This window comes from Planococcus citri, chromosome 2, assembly GCF_950023065.1.
Source record: "Planococcus citri chromosome 2, ihPlaCitr1.1, whole genome shotgun sequence".
Taxonomy (NCBI): Eukaryota; Metazoa; Arthropoda; class Insecta; order Hemiptera; family Pseudococcidae; genus Planococcus; species Planococcus citri.
Genome location: NC_088678.1, coordinates 17,197,655 through 17,220,052, shown reverse-complemented (window position 1 = coordinate 17,220,052; position 22,398 = coordinate 17,197,655). Strand labels below are relative to the sequence as shown.

The window sequence follows — 22,398 nt, the reverse complement described above, 5'->3', positions numbered from 1 at the left end:
TTACCATCCGCGGTTGGTTTTTGCATTGTTTTCGCAACTTTAAACTTCTACAACTTTTGAACGGTTGCATGTAGAGCTTTCGATAAACACTCATTTTAAAGACGAAGAAATTACGAACATTTTGCTACATTAAAATACCTGTGTGTTCACTGAAGATTTCGAGTATTTTTAGTTTAAAGTTGACACATATAGTATGAAAAAATCGGATAATATAAGTATTCAGAAAATCGTCAATTTTGCGCGAAATAACAAAAATTTAACATCAATCGATAGGAAATTTCATTGTCTTTAGCTGGAAACTACTTAAAAATTCACCCGAACCCGCGAACAATCGAAAAAATTGCATTTTTTACACGTAAGATTGTATGCGTACATACGTTCTAATGTTGTTTACATCCGTTGTGTCGAACCAAAATGGCGTATGCGTATACTTCCCTAATCTAGAACTTTAGGTGTTGGGACAAGGTGATAAAGGTGTTAACCGACCTGTACCACCAGATGGCGCTGCTAACTCAAAAATGATAAAAATGGACTTAGGCCGACTTGGAAGGAACCCTTCATTTTCATTCTTCGAAGTTTGAAATTTTTATTGAAGAGATCTAGAGCAGTTTTTGTTTATTTACATATGAATGAATAAAAAATTGTTTGGTAATTGTCTTATTCCACATTCCACCTAATGTAGGTAATGCCAGTAATGCCCCTCCAAAAAAAAATTACCTTTCTGTAATTTTCAACTTGAACTCTCCCCACTCCAGGTGTCAACTCTAGTTCCTGAAAGTTCCCCATTCCTCATAGTTTTATCTCCAAACATCGGTGAACCATTAGAACAGTTTCTAAACTGAAAAATTGAAAACTTGAGTACGTGCATAAAATCTGACATTGTGAATCATCTATGTAGGTAGTAGGTACCTAGTTAGTTTTTGGCAGGGATGAAAAGCCTTAAAATGAAACTTCAGCTTTTGGCTTTAGCTTTCGGCTATCTCAATTTTTAAGGCTTGCTTTAGCCAAACTTTCAGCTTCCAATGGCTTTCCCTATATTATCAATTTAACAGCTTTCAGCTATATTTCATTAAGCTTTTAGCTTTAAACTTTTGGCTTTAAACTTTTAGCTGATATGCCATCAATTTACAAAAAAAAAAGAATTGAAAATTAGATCAGGTACATTGATTTCATAATTAGTGATAGTGGAGAATATTTATTGCTTGAATTATTTTCCTTTTTTTTCATTTCACTAAGTCGCATTAAAATAAAATTGATTGACATTTTTTTCATTTCTTTGTTTTTTCTGAATTTAGAGAATTCAATTCTGCAAAAAAGCCTTTGAAAAAAGCCAAAAAAATGAAACTTTTGGCTAGCTTTTGGCTTATTGCTAAAATCTGCCTGGCTTTCAGCTTTCGGCTTTAATGCTTTCGGCTAGCTTTTCAACCCTGGTTTTTGGCTACAAATGACAAAATTGATGAATTAGGTACTCTTTTTATTTTATTTTTTTCATTTTCATTATCAGTGATTTTTGGATAGTGGCATTTTTTAGACACAGGCCAAATTATTGTTCTTTGAAGTTCGAAATTTTCACCCCCCCCCCCCAATCGCAGTCACATAAGGTACAAAAAGTCAAAAATGGTCACATAAGATCACAACCGGCTCGAAAAATGCGGTCATAATCTTGATGGTCTAATATGATTCTTTTTTCTGGTGCATTGGGTTCACTGCTGTTTTTGATTTTTTTAAAAATCGAATTCAAAATTTAGTGGATTTACTTAAGTACGTAAAATGTTATACCTGAGGAATAAAATATACCACTCCAAAAAAATGACCCTTCTGTTATTTCAACCTTTGACGAATTGACCATCCCCACTTCAGTAGTTCATAAAAGTACTACATTCCTCAAGTTTCATCTCTGAATGTGTGAACTATTAGAACAGTTTACAGACTGAAAAATTGAAAATTCAAGTATGTACCTATAACCTACACCTACATAAACTTTGACACGTCGTGAATCATTTAGTTAGTTTGAGCCCGATTAGGAATAAAATTAAAGGTTTTAAAATGTCCTATCGAAGTACTCAGCTGTTTTTTGAAGTAACGCTTATGAATTTTGTATGAATCAATTTAGAATTGAGTATTTTATCCGATTTTGTAGCAGTGATTTACTGAGGGTTGCTTTGTAGCTTTTTTCGTTCAAGTTATTCAAGTTCAAAGTTGTATCCCCAAGTAGAGAGGATAAAATGCAGAATGTTTTAGTAAAAAACTGAGGTGCTCACTGAAAATTTCATTTTTATTACTCCTTGCGTTTTTACAACTTTGAACCTGAACTTAATAACTTTCCAACAATAAAAAAAAAATGAAAATTGTAAAAAAGTTTGAAAATCAACATTTTCATTTCTTTCATTTTGTTTTTTTGAAGTATTTTTGAGTGGTTTCAAATGCTTTCTAGAAATTGAACTTTGATTTTGAAATTACCAAAAATTTTCAGTGCGCACTCCAGTGTTATTTAGTTTTAAAGTACTTATTTTGCACATCTTATCCATTTTTCCTCGGAGTTTATAGTTGGAAGCTATCACTGCTTTCAAGTACCTATTCAAAGTCCAGAGTTTCGATCCCTGTTCAGTTTAATGTGCCGCAGTCTTCAACATGGGATGTAGTGTTACCACTTTAGACCATATAGCCAAGAAAAAAAAAGGACTGATATTTCACAACCTGATACTCCTATGCTTGGATTGAACCACCCCACTTCCAGCACCTACCCTCAATGCAACGTAATACACTCGCTTTGCAACGAAATTTTACCTCCTCTTTCCGCAAACTGGTTTCACCTCCGCAAAGTCCAAAAAAGTCGTCATTTTTTTCAACTTTGAAGCTTTATAACAATTGTCCTTTTAAACTTTTTGAAATTTTTTTTTGCCATAAACACTCTCCAGCTTACAGGCGTTCGTATGCATAAAAATTCAGAATTTTTGGTTCGGCAAGTTTCGAGTTTACCGGCAACAAAAAAAGGGGACTTTCCTTTATAGTATTATAGATATAGATAGATAAGTATCTCTTGTTGTATATGCTGAACGCAGATGGTACATTGCATACCAATGCCATAGCCATAGACATGGAACCAATTATTTTCACCATTTTTTTATTGTACTATTTTGGTCAACTTGTCGCTCACTCCGCGGTGTTTATGACCTTTTTATTGCCGTGAAAAATTTTATGTAACTTGATATCCGAATTTGTGATCTCTATGTTGTGTGGACGTAGAGTACGTAGAACTTTCTTTAGTACCAACCTATGTTTTCTTATATTGTGCTTGAAAATCTCTTCTAGTTTGGTTGTCTAATTTAAAGATGGAGGCAATTTCATTCTATTTTATTAATTTTTGGAATTTTTGTAAAACAGGAAAAACGTTAAATTATTATGAATAGGCTATGGTTCTGGCTCTTTTACTTTTTGTGAACAGTATTACAATCCCATTTAGGTAAGCAAAAAAAAAAAAAAATTGACAAAATTGGAGCTAATCCAAAGTCACAGACTGCTAAAAAGTCAATGTTCTCTTCTTAAAAGTGTCGATGTCAAAAAATCACTACAGATTTCGTCTCACAGGGGAAATAAGTGGATCTGATCAGGTCTGAACAGATTCAATCCAATCAAAATTCTGATCTGATTAGATCTGCCAGATTCAATATTAGATCCAAGGAATGGTCAGATCGATCAAGTCAAATTCAATCAAATCTTCTCTGCAAGATCTGATCCTAATCCTGATCAGGTCAAATTATAAATTCATGGAATGTCCGAATCTGTCTGATCAAATTCAATCATTTTCTGCAGGGTTTTGAAAAAGTTCGTTTGCTGTTTTTTTTAAATCGATTTCTTAGCTGCTGAGGTTGATAGCTGAGACTTGAGAGTGACTAAAGAAATTTTTTTTGAAAAAATTATGCCAAACTTGAAATCTAAAAGCCTACTTTAATGTTTTTGAAAATGTCAAATAATCACTTTTTGGCAAATTTTCAAGAGTTCAACATACTGCTGACAATTTTATCAATTTTTCAAAAGTTATTGAATTACTTATGTACCTTGATTTTTAATTCACCGCTAGTGGTAATTTTGAAAGCGGATGGAAGGGTTTGTCTTTGTGTGGACTACAAAATCAGAGTAAACAAAGTCCTGAAAGATGCACATTTTCCAATCAACAAAATTGAAGAAACTCTACACAAGTTGCGCAACGCGAGGTATTTCTGTAATTTAGACCTCTTCAAGGCTTATCTACATCTCATGGTAGATGACAAATCGAGTGAAATTCAAACGATAACAACGCCATTTGGTACATTCAAAGTAAATCGACTATCGTTTGGTATCAAAACAGCTCCAGCAGAATTCAATCGGTTTCTACATTGAATATTAAAGAAACTATGCAATGTTATCTAGTATTTTGATGACATTGTTGTATACTGAGCTACATTAGAAGAATGTCAAGCCGCACTTATCGAAGTCCTGAAAGAGCTACAAAAATTCAATCTACATCTGCGCCAGTAAATGTGTATTTTTCGCCGAAAGTATCTAATATTTAGGACACATCGTTGAGCTTAATAAAATCAAGAAATCGCCTTCGAAAATCACAGCGATTACCCATATGCCTATTCTAAATGGTGAAGAAGTCTGTAGATTTATTGGTATGGTGACTCATTATTCTCTGCCTGCAACATTCTTTTCTTTTTCTTGGCCATCATTAGATATACATATTATGGCTATTTTAGATTTATATCAGAGGTGTTTTTTGGAATTTGGGTATTAACCCTTGGGAGGTTCTCTAGTTTTCCATGGTGGGAACACAAATAGCGTTGAAGAGTGTAATAGAGTACTCTGTCCTACTGACCAAATCACACAAAAGTTGAGCTTTCAAAGAAAACTCATTTTGGAGGATAAAGTTTTGAAAAAGAAATGCCTTTGAAAAAACAAAACAAAAATCTAGACTGCAAAGAGACAGAGAGGATTTTTTATCAAGTTGTAAAATCTTGCTGGAAGTCAGGCCAAAATATGACACAAAATTTGGCAAAATTGTGAGCTTTGTAGTGGGGGGTAACAAATGATAAAAACAATTTGGAGAGTAAAACTGGGGAGTTTTGAGATACTGTATTTCCAGTGGGGTTTTAGGGAGGTTTAGAGACTTTCTTAAATTGGTATGATCTTGACAAGTGAGCAGGATGTGGGAAATAGTGAGTTGGACTTTACATGTAGAGTATATTGGAGCCTGGAGGGGATTCTTTTTTGAAGAGATAAGAGTGGGTGAGGAGGGTATGACCTATGCATTCATGGCATAAGGTAATAGTCTGCTTTCTTGGCAAATCTTGAAGGTTGGAGATGTGACTTTGGCTGGGAATCAAGTATTTACAGAGAATGTAGGGCTTCCATCACATCACACACAGGGACAGGTGTTTCTCGTACAGGTGAAATCTTTAGTGACTGATTTGCTGCTAAGTCTGCTGTTTTCTTTCTCAGAATTCCTGAGTGGGCTGGAATCCCGTCTATCGTAACATTCATAGAGCTCTGGGACCAAAACAATCCCAAAACTGGAACCAATTAAATCCCGATTCAAATCCAATCCCAAAACCAACATTGTTATTTTTCTTGATCCCAAAACTGAAAAAATCCCCAAACCAATATAATTTTGAACCCGGAACAAAATCGTTTTAGTTTTGGGATTTCAATTTTTGCCATTTTTCTGCGATTTTATTTTGATAATTAATGGTCATTTTACATCATTTATCGTCAATCATTCAGATTAAAATAAAAATTACTCCCTGGATTGAGCAAAATATCAGGGCTTGTAAACTGAAACCAAAACCAAAACCGAAACCCCCAAAAACCGATTAAAATAAAATTGCTCAAAACCAAAACTAGGAGCATTATTTTCCCACAACTGAAGACAAAACCAAAACTGGGAGCGTTATTTTCTCATATTCAAAACTGATTACTCCATTAGTCAATTTGAGCTTAAAATTGGTTGAAATGGAAATCCCAAAACCAAAGCCGATTCAGTCCAGAACCAAAACAATTTTTTCAATCCCAAAACAAATCATGAAACTGAAATGAAAATTCAGAAGAACGAATCCCAAAACAAATCCAATCCCAAAATGAAAAAATTTCAAACTCAAAATCAAAATCCAATCCCAAAATTGTTTCTGTCTCACAGCTCTGAACATTCATGTCACATTGGAGAGATGAGATTTCTGAGGCAATTGGATGTTGCTTGAATATTTACATCTTAGTTGAGAGATGGATTTTAGTGAATCTGTGAACATCACAACCTCATCAAGTCTGCTCTCAATTACCTATACCTGCCATGTTTAAAGACATAGGTAATAGGTATAGCATATAGTTCACAGGAAGGAATACTGAACAAGCCCTGTCAAAGCTGTGAGTCTGAAATGATTCCAATACTGGAACCAATTAAATCCAGATTCAAATCCAATCCCAAAACCTATTCCAAAACCAAAATCATCATTTTTCTTGATCCCAAAACCGAAAAAAATCCCTGAACTGATATAATTTTAAACCCAAAACAATCCTGGAACTGAAACAAAAATTGTTTTGGTTTCGGGATTTCAACTTTTGACTTTTCCCCCAATTTTATTTCGATAAATTGTCGTTTTACATCATTTATCATCATTCATTCAGACTACATATAGAGAGATTACTCGACAAATTGAGCAAAATATTATATATTTAAAACATTGAATTGATTACACCATCAGATTCCCCATATCAAAACCTTCCATATTTTTTAGACCTTGCAGGGTTCATTAGTCAATTTGGACTTAAAATTGGTTGAAATGAAAATCCTGAAACCAGAACCGATTCATCCCAGAACCGAAACAATTTTTTCAATCCCGAAACCAAAATGAAAATTTGGAAGAACAAAACTACAACAAAATCCAATCCCAAAATTGCTTCGGACCCACAGCTCTGAGCACCAGAGCAGACATCGCAAAACCTTGCTATCACAAACGACCAAACAACTGCAATAATCCACACAATTTGACTAGTCAGTGTACTTGAAACAAAATGAAATCATTATACTGAGCAATAAAGTCATTGATGACTTCAGTGTCAAGTTCAGACAAATGAGAGATGTTTTTCGCTTTGTAACATAGAATTTTCTTTCATCTTGTAAAAAAAGAAGTATTTTACCACCTAGGCAGATGTTGGAAAATGAAGATAAACATAAAGGGTCCAGCCGGTACACATTGGTGATTGGTCCCAAAAAATTCTAGTGTGTCAAAACTCTGAAATTTGATACAGGGGTTTTCGAATTTTGACAACATTTAAATTCCAGACTCCAATCCAACCCTTAGGGGAGAGGAGAGGAGGGAGGGGCAAAACTCAAAATTTCATGTAGGGTATCAAAACACATTTTTTTAAGGTCCCGAAGTCCATTTTTTGCATAAATTTTCAATTTTGCAACATTAATCTTCTCTTGTATTTTTAGATCGTCTTCAAAATGAAATTTTAAATTCAAATTTTATTTATTTTACTTCAAATATCGATAACTTCTCTTATTTTCAAAAATGAAATATTTTGACATGGAACCTTTTTTTATTTGTATTCAAAAGTTGAATCTAAGTATATCTTGCCCCCTCAATTAAATACCATCGGTTATTTTGCACTTCAAAGTAAACCACCTCCACCAAATTTCATTAAAATCTTCTATCCCAACAAACAATTTTAAACAAGTTCTCGCCCACACCCTGCAGTTTCTTCGTACGATATCTTATTAATAATAATTATAATCCCATTACATTTTGTGAAGAGACGTCGAAAACCTATAAACTCAACATTGTATTTTTGTCGGTTTTCAGAGGGCGGTCGTTTAGAGCGTGAAAGGAAATACATCGAAAACGCTCTAGGAGAATCAGCCACCAATACGCATCAGCTAGTCATTCAAACGCCAAAGGATCCTCCGGCATCTTTGTTACATTCGGGAGCTTTATTAGCTCATTTGAAAGTAATCAAAGCCGCGTCATCGGTCACAGTTTACTTGTTCAATGAGTAAGTACCTCTCTCTCTCTCTTTGGTGCAGTTGTTACTTAATTGAAAGCGCCGCCGAACTACGTCTTCAGGTAGTTCTTTTTCTGTAGGCCGACACTCATAATTTACGCTGACTCGGCTAAATTGTTTTTTTTTTCGAATTCAAGAGATAACCAACTACTTATACCTGAGGTGGGTTGGATTTGAAAGATGGCGGAGTATTTTTTTCAATATCGATTTTGTAATTCGAATGCAATTTTATTTTTGGCATACCTATTTACCTACTTACCTATTCAATACATGAAAAAATGCAGTTTTGAGTCTTGGGGGGAGGAGGAGAGGGGAGCTTAGATTCATTATATTGATTCAAAATCCCGCATATGTTTTAGTTTTTTGTAAAGAAGGAAAAATACGTATCCAGACCAAAACTAAGCTCATTTCAATGAAGAGAAAATGTATTTTTTTCTCATTCTTCAACGAGAAAAAAATCTGAAAATCATAATTATCGCACGTTTCAAGTCGTTTTTTTCTCTCAAAAAGAAGACATTGTTCGTGGTACATATTATTGTCCGGCAAGTATTTATGTTCGGTCGAGCATTACCTGTTTGAAATAAAAGAGGACGATTTCATCAATTTGTCACACTTTTATGTGTATTGTGCGTGTCCGGCGGCGGCTTATATATTGTTGTTGTTGCTTTCATGTTGAATAATTGTTCTATTTTTGGTTTCCTTTACACAGACAATGGCGACTGAAAGATATTTGTAGCTCACCGAGTTTTTCCAGCTTCGACATGTATCATATCGATCAGGTATTTAACATTTCATGTACCATATTTAAATTACATATACGTGTGTAAGGGTAGGATAGAGGGAGAAGAGTGGAAGACGCGTTGAAAGAAACCCGCCATCGTTGCCGCGTGTGTAGGAAGAAAAGTACCAGGATGTAAGGTGTGCCTAGACTATATAAAAACCAACAACGTATTCATTTGCATTTTAATGTTTTAATTGTATAAGTAAGATATGGTAAACAATATTGCAGCAGATCGTAAATTATTGATCTTTATTGGGGATGTTGGTGGACGTTATTTTGGGTGGATCGGATGAAATTGTCGTCGTGGTTGAAAGGTTGTTTTTTTTTGCTTTTTTTTGGTAGGTTATCTATAGTGTAGTCGCACCTGATGTGGTTTATTTCTTCCCTGCATTGTGTGTAGATAATATGTATTACACATATTCTTTTTTTTTTTATTTTTTTTTTGTATGCAGGAACGTTACATACCTAGCTTTTTTTTCTGTTTAGATTTTTCGAAATATTATACCATGTTCGATTATCACTCCTTTGGATTGTTTTTGGGAAGGATCGAAGTTATTGGGACCAGATGATCCGGTTTTTGTTCCGTAAGTATTCTATCAACTTGCTCCCTTCATTGTAGTAGGCCTCATCAGTCATAGTCATCACATTCAGAAAAATTTTTAATATAATTTTGCTCACCAATTGAACTAAAAATATCAAAAAAAAAGTTTTTAATCGTCGTTTATTTGTCTGCAATATAATGGATTCAATCTAGTCCGGCATATGACAATAGGAGTAATTGCACCCCCCCCCCCGCCGATCCTTTTTTTCTTAAAGGGAACATCCTAAGGAACATTTTAAAGCAACCCTGCCCAAAAAAAGTTGGCCTTACTTACAAAATGACAGCCATTTTGATTGACAGGTCAGCCGAAATCGCAGATTTTGCGTTTCAACATAGGACTTGCACGAAATTTTTCAAACTTTACAAAGGTATGTAAAAATGAAGTTTCTAAAAATTAGGCTGGACAATATGTTGAATGCTAGAGAGAAAATACGAATCGCCGTCTAAGTCAGGAAATAGCCAATATAGCGAATACAACTATGTATTAAATAATCAATATAAATATTGTCAGGAAAATATAAGCTAGCAATAATCGTCGTAAATATCTAATCAATAAAACTATCATCAAATAATCAATCAATTGAGGTTGTCAGGTCCGGAGTTCTGGCTTGGCTGGAACTTGGATGGAGTGATAATCGATCTGTAATTAAAAATAATCGCTTTTGAGTACACACATGTACTACTCATCGATCAGGCAAACTCGTACATAATCGTACATAAACAACTCGTAAATATTCTCGTAATTACTCGTAAATAATACGTGATCAATAACTCGTAGATAACTCGTGAATAACGTAAACAATACATAATCAACTCGTGAGTACTCGTAGATATCTCAATCACTTCTAATAGACAATAAAGACCTCCGTCTCAGGTCTCGCCACCTTGGCGATGACCAACTATGGGGATGCTTCGGACCCGAGTACTATACTACCCGTGGTTCACCCATCAGTGCCAGCTTAACGGAATGATCCGGCTCCAACCGAGATTTATCCGAGAGGCCACATCGTCGCCTGTATGGCTCGTCACACATACTGCCTAGTGGTACCTCTATGAGTCCCCCGCGGGGTCATGACTCACTGACAAGACATACAATGCGCGTAATAAAATCTAACACTGATCTGATCAATATTCACTTCCTCAATAAATAATATCTGGGTGCTTAAGGCACCATAAATCATGCAAACACATAAAAACAGCCAATAATAAACAAGCATTCATGTATCGTAGTACTCAGTAAGATAAACTTACGTATTCACGTATTAATCGCAATATTCGACTCGTAATATATCCGTATCAGACTCGGACTCGTAACTGGACTCGTATTCGTATTCGTAGGTACTCGTATTCGTCAATATAACAGAACTGGAGCAGGTATATCCTCAGCGACGTGGTCCGGAGACAGCAACAGGCACAGGCACTTCACCACAGCACAAACTTTAACAGACTGAGATCTCTACACTCAGCCAAGCTCTTTGCTGGGTACAATTTTACTCACAAACGTGAGAACTTCTGCCTGTCTCCCACGGTCGCAAAGATAACCCCTCGAATACGCATTTTGATGCACTTGCATCGTAAAAGTAAATTGCAACCACCTGGTCACTAGCTCACGGATGCGACAACATCCCATCAAGGTGTCAACACCTCCAAACGCGTCAAGATAACGCACCAAACCTTACGAGTACGAGAAATAAAATAAATATCTACTCGAACATACTCGTCGCTAAAAGCGACTTCTTACAGGTAGATCGAAAGATTATGCAAAAATTCATCACCTGTCCAAATTTCAAGTGCTAAACTGCGTTTTTCGATTTTTGGTGAATTTTTGAAAATCCAATTTAGGCCAAAAATGAGGGGAAAAAATCAAAATTTTGCCAAATTGACCAAGAAAGCTGAAATTTGGGATATACCCTATTTTCGACATGCCGAATCGATTGAAAACGGTTTCAACCCGTTTTGAGCAGTTCTGGAGCCTCCAGCAGATTTTTGAAATTCGAAATTCCCACAAAATTCCATCAAATGAGAGTTGTAAAGCTGAAATTTATTCTAAAAACTAATTTCAATACGCTACGAGTCGTTTTGGAGCCTCCAGTAGATTTTTGAAACTTGGTGAGATGGAGAGTCGAAATTTATTGTGCCACTAATTTTAACACCCTCTGAAGACGATTTCAGGTGGGTTCAAGTCATTTTAGAGCCTCCAGCGACTTTTTTGAAAATTACTGGACCCTACAGTAGAATTTTGAAACATGAAATTTCCCCAAAATTTCATCAAACTGAGATGGAGAGTCGAAATTCACTCAGCAAACTAATTTCAATACGCTACGAAGTTGACTGCTAGTGGATTTCAAATCGTTTTGGAGCCTCCAGCGCGACTTTTTGAAAGGTTATATGGCGTTTTTTTGGAAAATTAAAATTTCTTAAATGTAGCTGGAAGCTTCAAAACCATTTGAAACCACGATGTAGTCTGCGAAGTAAATTTCAGCTTGCCAACTTCATTTGATAAATTGAAGTTGGGGAAATTTCAAGTTTCGAAAATCTACTGCAGGCTCCAGTAATTTTCAAAAAAGTCGGTGGAGGCTCTAAAATGACTTGAACACACCTGAAGTCGTCTTCAGAGTGTGTTAAAATTAGTTTTCAGAATAAATTTCGACTCCATATCTCAGTTTTTCAAGTTTCAAAAATCTACTGGAGGCTCCAGAAATTTTCAAAAAAGTCGCTGGAGGCTCCAAACTGACTTGAAATTCACCTGCAGTACTTCGTAGCGTATTGAAATTAGTTTTTAGAATAAATTTCATCTTTACAACTCTAATTTGATGGAATTTTGCGGGAATTTCGAGTTTCAAAAATCTGCTGGAGGCTCCAGAACTGCTCAAAACGGGTTGAAACCGTTTTCAATCGATTCGGCATGTCGAAAATAGGGTATATCCCAAATTTCAGCTTTCTTGGTCAATTTGGCAAAATTTTGATTTTTTCCCCTCATTTTTGGCCTAAATTGGATTTTCAAAAATTCACCAAAAATCGAAAAACGCACTTTAGCACTTGAAATTTTGACAGGTGATGAATTTTTGCATGATCTTTCGATCTACCTTTGTAAATGGCCGCCATTTTATAAGTAAGGCCAACTTTTTTTTGGGAAAGTTTGCTTTAAAATGTTCCTTAGGATGTTCCCTTCAAGAAAAAAGTTGTCCCTGAGGATCGGCGGGGGGGGGGGGGGGGTGCAATTAGTCCTATTGTCATATGCCGCGCCGGACTAATCGTACGAAATTTTATCAAGACGTATACTATACTCGTATGGTACCTTATTCATTTTTTAACCGTTGAGAATGGAACGAGAGTTATTTATAAATATCAGAACTTTCTATCATCAGAATATCTCTTTTTAACATTTCTATTACATATTTCGGCTCGTTTCACGTCTAGAAGGTGATATCAAGTAGAAGAATGGAAATACTCTTTGATAACTAAGCGCCTTTACGCGGAATTTTGGCAGTCGCTCGTTTTTCTATATACGAGTGCGAGTAGTGTACAGTATTCGAATAATAGTAAAAGGGAAGAGAAGGGTGGCGGGGTTGGTAAAACAGCTAAACTTGAAGTAGCCAAGTTTCTACGACGACATTGAACCCATTTTCATTATTAATTTATTTCTAATATTTTCAACGAACACAGACAAGACGATACAGTCACAGTTTGCCAAAAAATACGTATGAGTATTTCTTCTATACTAATAATTTCCTTTTGGTGTTTTTTTTTTTTGCAGTGATATTCCGTTCAAGTTGAAATGGACGAATTTAAATCCTCGACATCTTTTACAATACGTCAAATCAGCCGGTGGCACGAATTTCCCGTTAAAAACGTTGGAAGAGATTATGAAAAGGGTAAGTAAGTTTAATTTTTTGTTTCAACATTGAAATTAAGTAGGGGCTGTGGTAGATTTTTTTGATGTGGAGGAGAGCGCTGGAAATCTTTTTGAAATTGAGAATACCAAGTACAATTTTTTTTCATCGTTGGTTCCTATTTTGGCTCATTGACGTTACAAAAAAGTAGTTCGGCTCATTAACGTTCCAAAAAAAATATTTGTTTTTTTGGGACAATTGAGCATAGATTATGACATTACCAAAATTTGTGACGTTAGTAACGTCATTTTCCCTTGAAAATATGTGACCTGTTCTGATAAAAGGTACCATAAGTTGGAAAACGTTTTTTTACAGTAAGTAGAGGCAAAAATGTAAAAATAAGTCAAAATTTTGAAAAATTGTTTTTTCGCGGATTTTGGTTGTTTGACATTTGAACTGTCACGTGACACAGCCACAACACGTGATTTGGCCGAAAAATGTGTTGAAAGCACATTTTGAAGTTAGTATGTCAATCGAAAATTTGAGCGCTCAAAATTTTTAAAGCTATCTGGAGGCGGAACAAAGCGTTTTACGGAAAAATTACGTCGAGGAAAATTGTAGAGAATTTAATTTCCAATAGACTTAATGTCATTAGTTTTTTTCTAGGAGGCTTAGTTTTGGATATATTTGCAAAAGAAAGTAAAAATAAAAAAAAATTCAATTTAAAAAAAAAATTTCTCATTTTATCTCATTTTTTTACGTTTTTATAATTTTCTTTAAATGCGTTTTTCTCAAAATTTTGTTTTTCAATCCTTCAACTTCAAGAGATGAAAAAATGAGCTAGGAGGCTGGGATTGGTCTCATTCGACTCGATATGATGTCTAGTTTTCAAAATAGCCAAAAAATTGAAAATGAAAAATCCGACTTATGTCCCCTATTGTCAGAACAGGTCACATTATGCTTCTTGAAGAGACTATTTTTCAGTTATAGCAAATTTTGGTAACAATTTGTCAAATTTGATTTTTTTTTTTAAACCACTCGATGTTGAATTGTTGAATTTTATTTTCAATTTTTGGTGAATTTTTTAAAATTCCAATCCATTTTCAACTTTATGGGTCGATTGGTGGTGATTTCGAGTTTTTCTAGAGAGGCGTCAATGGATTTTTGGATTTTTCATGTTTAGGTAAAATTCCCATGAAAAGTGCCAATATGAAATTCAGTGCCTACAAACTCGGATTAACGTCTTTGTAACCTTTTTCACGAATTTATGGCCACATTTTAAAAAATTGTTTCCGTCTTTAAAAAGAGAAAAATCATTATTGTTTCGATATTATTTTTATTTTAAACCGAGTTTAAAAATTTGCTAGAGGCTCCAACTTTACTTGAAACCACCTCCAATCGATTTTGGTAGTCAGAAATGAAGTGCTAACCGCATATTCAGCTGTTTAAAACCACTTTTATAAACGAAGAATTTTTTTTTTTTCAAAAATATCTGAGTGCTGGAGGAAATTTTGAATTTGAACCGAACAGAAACAGATTTTGAAAATTTATGCATAAATCGATCGATAAGTTTACCCAGACAGTAAATCCGAAGTCATAGGTGCTAAATTCTATTTTTACTTGTTTTTATGATTTTTTTTTTACTGAATTAGAAAATATAAAAATTTTATGGAGTCTTCAAAAAAGTTTGAAATCGCGATTAATCAATTCGAAAGGTTGAAAATGAGATATTAACCAAATTTCAGCGTTCTACCTCAATTTGATCAAATTTTGATGTTTTTTTCTCATGGAAAATGGTTCAAATTTGAATTTTTGAAGTTCACTAAAAATTGAAAAATGAAATTCCAGTTTTAAAATTTTGTTTGTTTGGTATGCTTTTTCATTTTCTATTTCTTGTCCAAAAATTCTCTGCTCGTCAAGATACGTTGAAAGATATTTGAAAATTTTAAATTTGTTTTTATAAAAAATCAATTTTAAATAATTAATTTAATATAACCTATACTTACTTTTTCTGAGCCATAATTTAATTTTTGATCTGAACTGTCGAATTCGATCAAAAATTACAAATATTTTTTTGAAACAATACTGGCAAAAAATTCATTGAACTGAAAAATATATAAAGTCGAATTTAGAAGTGAAAAAAAAACTAAAATTGGAATTGATTGTGAAACTAGATTGAGATTTCAGTTCTTCTCAATGTCATTGTATTCCCTTCCTTCCAGCTTCTCCTTCACCCTATTAGAATCTGAATTCAAAAAAGTATACTGAATTTGCCTAAATATGTACCTACTGATAAAAACATTATACTTTACAGGCCGGAATAACTACAGGTTATCAAGAAAAACCATGTTTAAATCCAAGAGATCCAGAATGCCCGGATACAGCACCGAATAAAAATTCCTCACGAGTGAGTACTTCTTCGTCTATGTATCTATCTACGCTACCCCTCTTTTGTCCTTTCGCTCATTCTTCATTCCTCAATAGTCGAAGAATGATCGATTAAGAAAGATTCTCGCTTTAAAGAAGCTGCAAAAGTAGTACACTATGCTCCATATATCGGTACTAATATCGCACACAGGCGCATTTATGGTGGTTACGAAGAGGAGGTCGCGATGACGGCGGGTAGGTAATTTAATTCGCGAACAAAAAGTCTACGCTGTAAAGTGAAATGAGATGACACCGCGCGGTATAAAGATGACAGCAGTTCACCTCATCGCGAGGGGTAAAAAGTCAAAAGTGAAGAGATCAAATATCTTCTTAGCGGGAGAATTTTTGTTTAGAGGTTGGTTTTTCTTTCAAAAGATTATTCGATAAAGGTGTTATATAAGAGAAGAACGAGCAGAGCAGACTCGGCTCGGGCTCGCATTCGCGGACCCATCAGGACCAAATATCATGGTGGCATCTTAATGGTGTTGTGGGTGTTTGAACGACACACAATTGGAATCTTTTCTTATAGGTATATTTGTGCGTGGTTCTGTGTAGAAGGAAGACGCGGTGCGGGAGATCTTTTGTTAATTTTTTTCCTCCGATGGCTTAGATACGTGACGTATTCATTTAGTATATATACCTTAAATGCGTCTATGTCTCTCTTTCACTGGTCTGTAGCAATGGCCTGACCAACCATAATAGGCTATACCAAACCAGTGTGGTATTTTCTTGGAAAATTCCTCGAAAAACGCCAAGCCGGCTAAACGTCGTTTAAATTCAGGAAAAAAATCTACCACCCTATGGTTTGTTAACCTGCGAGTTGAGATATCGCATTCACCTCCGCCTCACACCTTGCTACAGGTTTTGCTACTACTACTACTACTACTACTAGTGTTATTATTATTGAGAATTTTTATTCACCTATAAAGAAAGCGCCAAGACAATAAGAAAACAAAAAGTAAAACTGGACCCGTTACGTGACCTTGAAATGTAAACTAAATTATTACGTTTTTTTTTTTTGTTTTCTATAGAGACTGGATATAGGCGCTCAGCTTACTGGCGGATGTTACGGATTCGCTACTAAGTATATGCATTGGCCTGAAGATTTAATTATCGGAGCGGCCAAGAAAAATAAGACTGGACATATTACCAAGTAATTATGATTTCCTATATAGCCTACTCACTCGTACGATCACCGTTTGTCTCCGGTGACTGCAGTAGACTGATTAGATGAGGCGATGACTAAATTAGTATTTTCTTTATTCCGCTCTAATTACAATACTATCGTTTGTTTTTGCAGAGCTCACGGTTTACAAACTGTGATACAATTGATGAGCGAAAAAGAACTCTATGATTATTTTTCCGACGATTATAAAGTTCAAAAGATCGATTGGACGCCTCAAAAAGCTGCCCTAGTTTTAGAAACTTGGCAACGTAAATTTTCAGATGTAAGTACATATATTATGGAAGTGTTGTTATTTTATTTTGTAATTTGTCATGCAGAAATATCGATGGAAGGATGTGTAGGGCTGTAGAGGGGGGGGGGGTCCCGGTGCGATTCTTGAACTAAAATTACGTATTTTCACTTGCTAAAATTTGCCAAAAATATCAACTGTGATATCATCGTAATGCTGATCACCAAAACAGAAGAGCAAAAGGTACCTTTGAATTCGATTTGAGCTTTTTTGAGATTTTGAGCTTTCAAAAATGCATTCGTCCGTCTAATGTTAGTATGAGATTGTAATGTACATTTTTGTGAAATTTCAAGATAAACCTGCACAATTTATCAAAATCGATTCAGCAGTTGTCGAGATCTCACTGTGAACCTATTAATGTTGAGGTTTGGGCCTATTTTGATTTCTCAGTTGAGCTTTTTTGAATTTTGAGTGCAAATTTAAACCTGCACATCTACACGTTAATCCATCTCTATCGAGATGTCGTTCATCGAAATCGGTTCAGCCATTAGAAAAAAAACGACTTTTAAAACGTTTTTTTGAGTTTTTTTTTAGTTTTCAGTTGAGCTTTTTTGAAATTTCGGAGAAAATTTTCAGATTTTGTTTGGTGATTTTCCTTTTCATTGAGATGTCGTTCATCGGAATCGGTTCAGTCATTCGAAAAAAACGACTTATAAAACGACTCTTTTGAGATTTTTTGAGCTTTCAGTTAAGTTTTTTTGAACTTTTTGAACTTTCAGAGAAAATTTTTTTCAAAATTTGTTTTTACCAAGAATTGTCTTTTTGCGAAGCTATTTCAAGGTACAAAATATTAGGGAAAAAACGACTTTTATAACGACTTTTTGAGTTTTTTTGAGCTTTCAGTTGAGCTTTTTTGAAATTTCAGAGAAAATTTTCAAATTTTGTTTGGTGATTTTTCTTTTAATCGAGATGTTGTTCATCGGAATCGGTTCAGTCATTCGAAAAAAACGACTTTTAAAACGACACTTTTGAGATTTTTTGAGCTTTCAGTTGAGTTTTTTTTGAACTTTTTGAACTTTCAGAGAAAATTTTCAAAATTTGTATTTACCGAGAATTGTCTCTTTGAGAAGCTATTTCAAAGTACAAAATATTAGGGAAAAACGATTTTTATAACGACTTTTTGAGTTTTTTAGAGCTTTCAATTGAGCTTTTTTGAAAGTTCAGAGAAAATGTTCATCGAAATTGGTTCAGCCATTCGAAAAAACGACTTTTAAAACGACTATTTTGAGCTTTTTTGTGCTTTCAGTTGAGCTATCTTGAACTTTATGAACTTTCGGAGAAAATTTTCAAAATTTGTTTTTACCAAGAATTGTCTTTTTGTAAAGCTATTTCAAGGTTCAAAATGTTGCGGAAAAAACGACTTTTTGAGTTTTTTTGAGCTTTCAATTCAGCTTTTTTGAAATTTCAGAGAAAATGTTCAAAATTTGTTTTCACCAAGAATTGTCTTTTTGTGAAGCTATTTCAAGGTACAAAATAATAGGGAAAAAACGACTTTTAAAACGACTTTTTGAGTTTTTTGAGCTTTCAGTTGAGCTTTTTTGAAATTTCAGAGAAAATGTTCAAACTTTGTTTGGTGATTTTCCTTTTTATCGAGATGTTGTTCATCGAAATTGGTTCAGTCATTCGAAATAAACGTTTTTTAAAACGATTATTTTGAGCTTTTTTGAGCTTTCAGTTGAGCTTTTTTGAGCTTTTTGAACTTTCGGAGAAAATTTTCAAAATATGTTTTTACCAAGAATTGTCTTTTTGTGAAGCTATTTCATGGTACGAAATATTAGGGAAAAAACGACTTTTTGAGTTTTTTTGAGCTTTCAGTTGAGCTTTTTTGAAATTTCAGAGAAAATGTTCAAACTGTGTTTGGTGATTTTCCTTTCTATCGAGATATTGTTCATCGAAATTGGTTCAGCCGCCATTCGAAAAAAAACGACTTTTAAAACGACTTTTCTGAGCTTTTTTTGAGCTTTCAGTTGAGCTTTTTTGAACTTTATGAACTTTCAGAGAAAATTTTCAAAATTTGTTTTTTCCAAGAATTGTTGTTTTGTGAAGCTATTTCAAGGTACAATATATGTACTTCGTTGTACGTTGCATATTATCAAGTTTTGAGCTTTTGCAGAGCTTTTACCTTCAAATTTAGAAACTTTTTTCCGGCAAAAATTGTTTTTTCAAAGAGATCTTTCAAGGTACAATGTAGGCACTTTTGTGTACCCATTTGACATGGCATAATCAATTTTGAGCTTTTCATCATGTTTGGAGCTTTTGGTGAGCTTTTACCATCAAAAATTTTGAAATTTTTTTTGGTCAAAAGTTGTTTTTTTCAGGGAGATCTTGCAAGGTACAATGTAGGCACTTTTGTGTACCCATCAAACGTTGCATAATCAATTTTGAGCTTTTTTGAGCTTTCAGTGCAATTTTTTGAACTTTCAACAAAAACCTGCACATCTACATACACTTTAGCCTCTTTCTATCAAGATGTCGTTCATCAAAATCGGTTCAGCCGTTGCCGAGATCTCGCTGTCACAAAAAAACCGACTCAATTTCAGTATATAAGAAAATTTATCTTTGTCCTTCAAATTGATGGAAAGGAAATATAGGTGGAAATTGTGAAGTGGAGATTGTAAAATGATATCTTTGTTATTTACTTGAGAAAAAAAAAGGAAAAAAATTGTGTCAAAAGTGGACGACTTCATTTTATAATTACTACATATTTTTCATTATGTTGATTAGTGCAGATTTGTCCATTTTATTTATCTTTTTGGCATATTACATGCTGAATCAGCAGTTTTTTATATGTATCTTGTCAAAATTAAATTTAAAAAATGTTTCGAGGGGATGAGAGGAAAGGGGTTAATGTACGTAAATTTGAAAATTTTGAATCGTTTTAATTTAACCTGCTTTGGAGCCTTCTGCAAATTTTTGGGAATTACATTACTCCCCCTCCACTTCCTTCTAAAAAAACTTTGAGAATCCAACTACCTAATTGAACTTGAGCACAAATCAACAAGAAAGAAGCATTTTTCCAAAATCAATTTTGTATTTAAAAAAATTGAAAAATTCATTGAAACATTTTTCTCTAACTGAAATTTTTAAAAAAATGGTACCTACTGGACTTTCCAAGAAAATTCGAAACAGCTTCTAATCGATTTGCAGGGTTCAAAGTGTGGAATATTTTTTAAAATTTCAGCTTTCTGATTTAGGTACCTAATTGGGTAGCATTTTTTTCTAAAAATGTGTTTTCTAAACATTTTCTGAATACTCCAGAATGGCTGAAAACGAATTTGAATCGCTTCTAATCAATTTTGACGGATGAGAGAATAATTATAAATAAGGTACTCGCCAAATGTCGTCAGCTTTCTTACTCAATTAGGTAAAATTCCAATTTTTTTTTCTCATTTTGATTTTCAAAAATTTACAGTCAAAAATCTGGAAAATAGACTTTTGAAATATAGATCGTGGAGTTTTTTACTTGTTTTTTCAATCTACATACGTTTGATTGCAGCCTAAATTTTCTACTGGTTCGATTCCTCCTTCATCGGTAAAATCGCGTTTTGACATTTTTTAAAATAATATTCTCACACAATACACTAAAAAATTCTCCCCCGTCATCCTCCCTTCCCTTGTTAGGCATTTTATCGACTTGTGTATAATATAATTTTTTCAATACTCATGATAACTGAATATTAATTAATAAAATTTGCTGAATTCTAATAAGTTTCTTTTTTTTCCCAACAGGAAGTCAAAAGGCAATTGAAACAATTTCCTAATGAAACTGCTCAGTATAATATATTTTCCTTTTCCACTGCTACACTTAACGATATTCTAAGTCATTTTTCAAAAATAGATTTAAAAAAAATTTTTATTGGTTACCTCGTTATGGTAAGTCGATTTCGAATACCTCTTTCTTACCTACTTACCTAATGCCGATTTTGCATCGATTAATGATTTTAATTTCATTTTGCACAGTTAATTTTCGTAGCGTTTTCATTACTGAAATGGAATCATCCTGTCTCATCACAAACAGCAGTAGGAATCGCTGGTGTATTATTAGTAACCATTACAAATGCAGCTGCGTTAGGATTCTGTGCTTTGTGTGGTATTGCATTCAATGCTTCAACTACTCAAGTAAGTTTTAGACATCTTGACTCACCGTAAGGAATTGACATTTCTCCGAACATTATTAATGGGTGATTTTCATTTTCACAGATTCTACCTTATCTTGGATTAGGTTTTGGTGTTGTAGATGTGTTCCTTTTAACGAGCGTTTATGCCGAACAATTGCCTTCGAAAGATGATAATGCAGAAGTAAGTTTGTTGATCAAAAAAGTGTAGTAATTTTCCGAGTAGAATATTTTTTCTAATCGAGATGACTTTTTGATTGTACAGAAACAGACCGGAGCTGTATTAAGAAAAGGTGGTCTGAGCGTTTTACTTACTTCGATTAGCAATTGTGGCGCATTTTTTGCAGCGGCGCTTATTCCTGTTCCGGCTTTGCGAGTATTTTCAATGCAAGCTGGCATTCTAGTTTTTTTCAATCTAGTCACTACTTTAACAGTATTTCCAGCCATTATTAGTATCGATTTAAATAGAAGGAGGTAAGAGTTTTGAGAAATATTCCGTCTATTGACTTGATTATACAGTATGACACAGAAGTAGTGCCCGGTGGCCTTTATTTCTATAAGTTTAGTGGAAAGAGCTAGAGAGATGAATGAAGCGGCGTTGAGTAGGGAAAAATAAGGGCTTTCAAAAGCAACCTTGAAAATTTCACGCCCATGTACAGGGTGTTCACAAATTGAAAATACGGTTTGGTCAACAAATTCAGACTGGTCTTTATTGGCGCATTGTATTCTACACACTAAGGCGACAAAAACGTGGTATGAATTTTTGAAACCGGTTCACTAATTTGCAACCGGTTAACAAAAAATACCCAAAAATTGTAGATAGAGAAAAAAGGTTGAAACAAAAGTTGCAGAGCTTGAAAAATTACCAATTCTGTCTAATCACATCACATTTTGAAACTGGTTCATTGGTTCACATTTAGCAACCGGTTTTTGACAATCACCTAAAAATTGAAGATGGAGAAAAATACTTGAAACAAAAGTTATAGAGCGTGAAAAATTGAACCATTTTTGCTGATCGGATTTTGAAACCGGTTCATCAATTCACAACCAGTTAACAAAACATACCTAAAAATTGGAGATCGAGAAAAAGGTTGAAACAAAAGTTGTAGAGCGTGAAAAATTACCA

At 34.2% G+C, this 22,398-nt stretch overlaps 1 protein-coding gene across 1 annotated transcript in view; it reads left to right on the top strand.

Moving 5' to 3' along the window:
* Positions 1 to 22,398, top strand: part of LOC135834820 (protein patched-like) — a 43,824-nt gene that overhangs the window by 12,755 nt on the left and 8,671 nt on the right. The window contains exons 3-13 of the mRNA XM_065348786.1: positions 7,842 to 8,031; positions 8,750 to 8,819; positions 9,308 to 9,405; positions 13,180 to 13,297; positions 15,570 to 15,662; positions 16,714 to 16,835; positions 16,983 to 17,130; positions 20,887 to 21,030; positions 21,118 to 21,276; positions 21,358 to 21,456; positions 21,538 to 21,746. Of these exons, the coding sequence (XP_065204858.1) occupies positions 7,842 to 8,031; positions 8,750 to 8,819; positions 9,308 to 9,405; positions 13,180 to 13,297; positions 15,570 to 15,662; positions 16,714 to 16,835; positions 16,983 to 17,130; positions 20,887 to 21,030; positions 21,118 to 21,276; positions 21,358 to 21,456; positions 21,538 to 21,746 (1,450 nt within the window). The remainder of the gene's footprint in view (positions 1 to 7,841; positions 8,032 to 8,749; positions 8,820 to 9,307; positions 9,406 to 13,179; positions 13,298 to 15,569; positions 15,663 to 16,713; positions 16,836 to 16,982; positions 17,131 to 20,886; positions 21,031 to 21,117; positions 21,277 to 21,357; positions 21,457 to 21,537; positions 21,747 to 22,398) is intronic.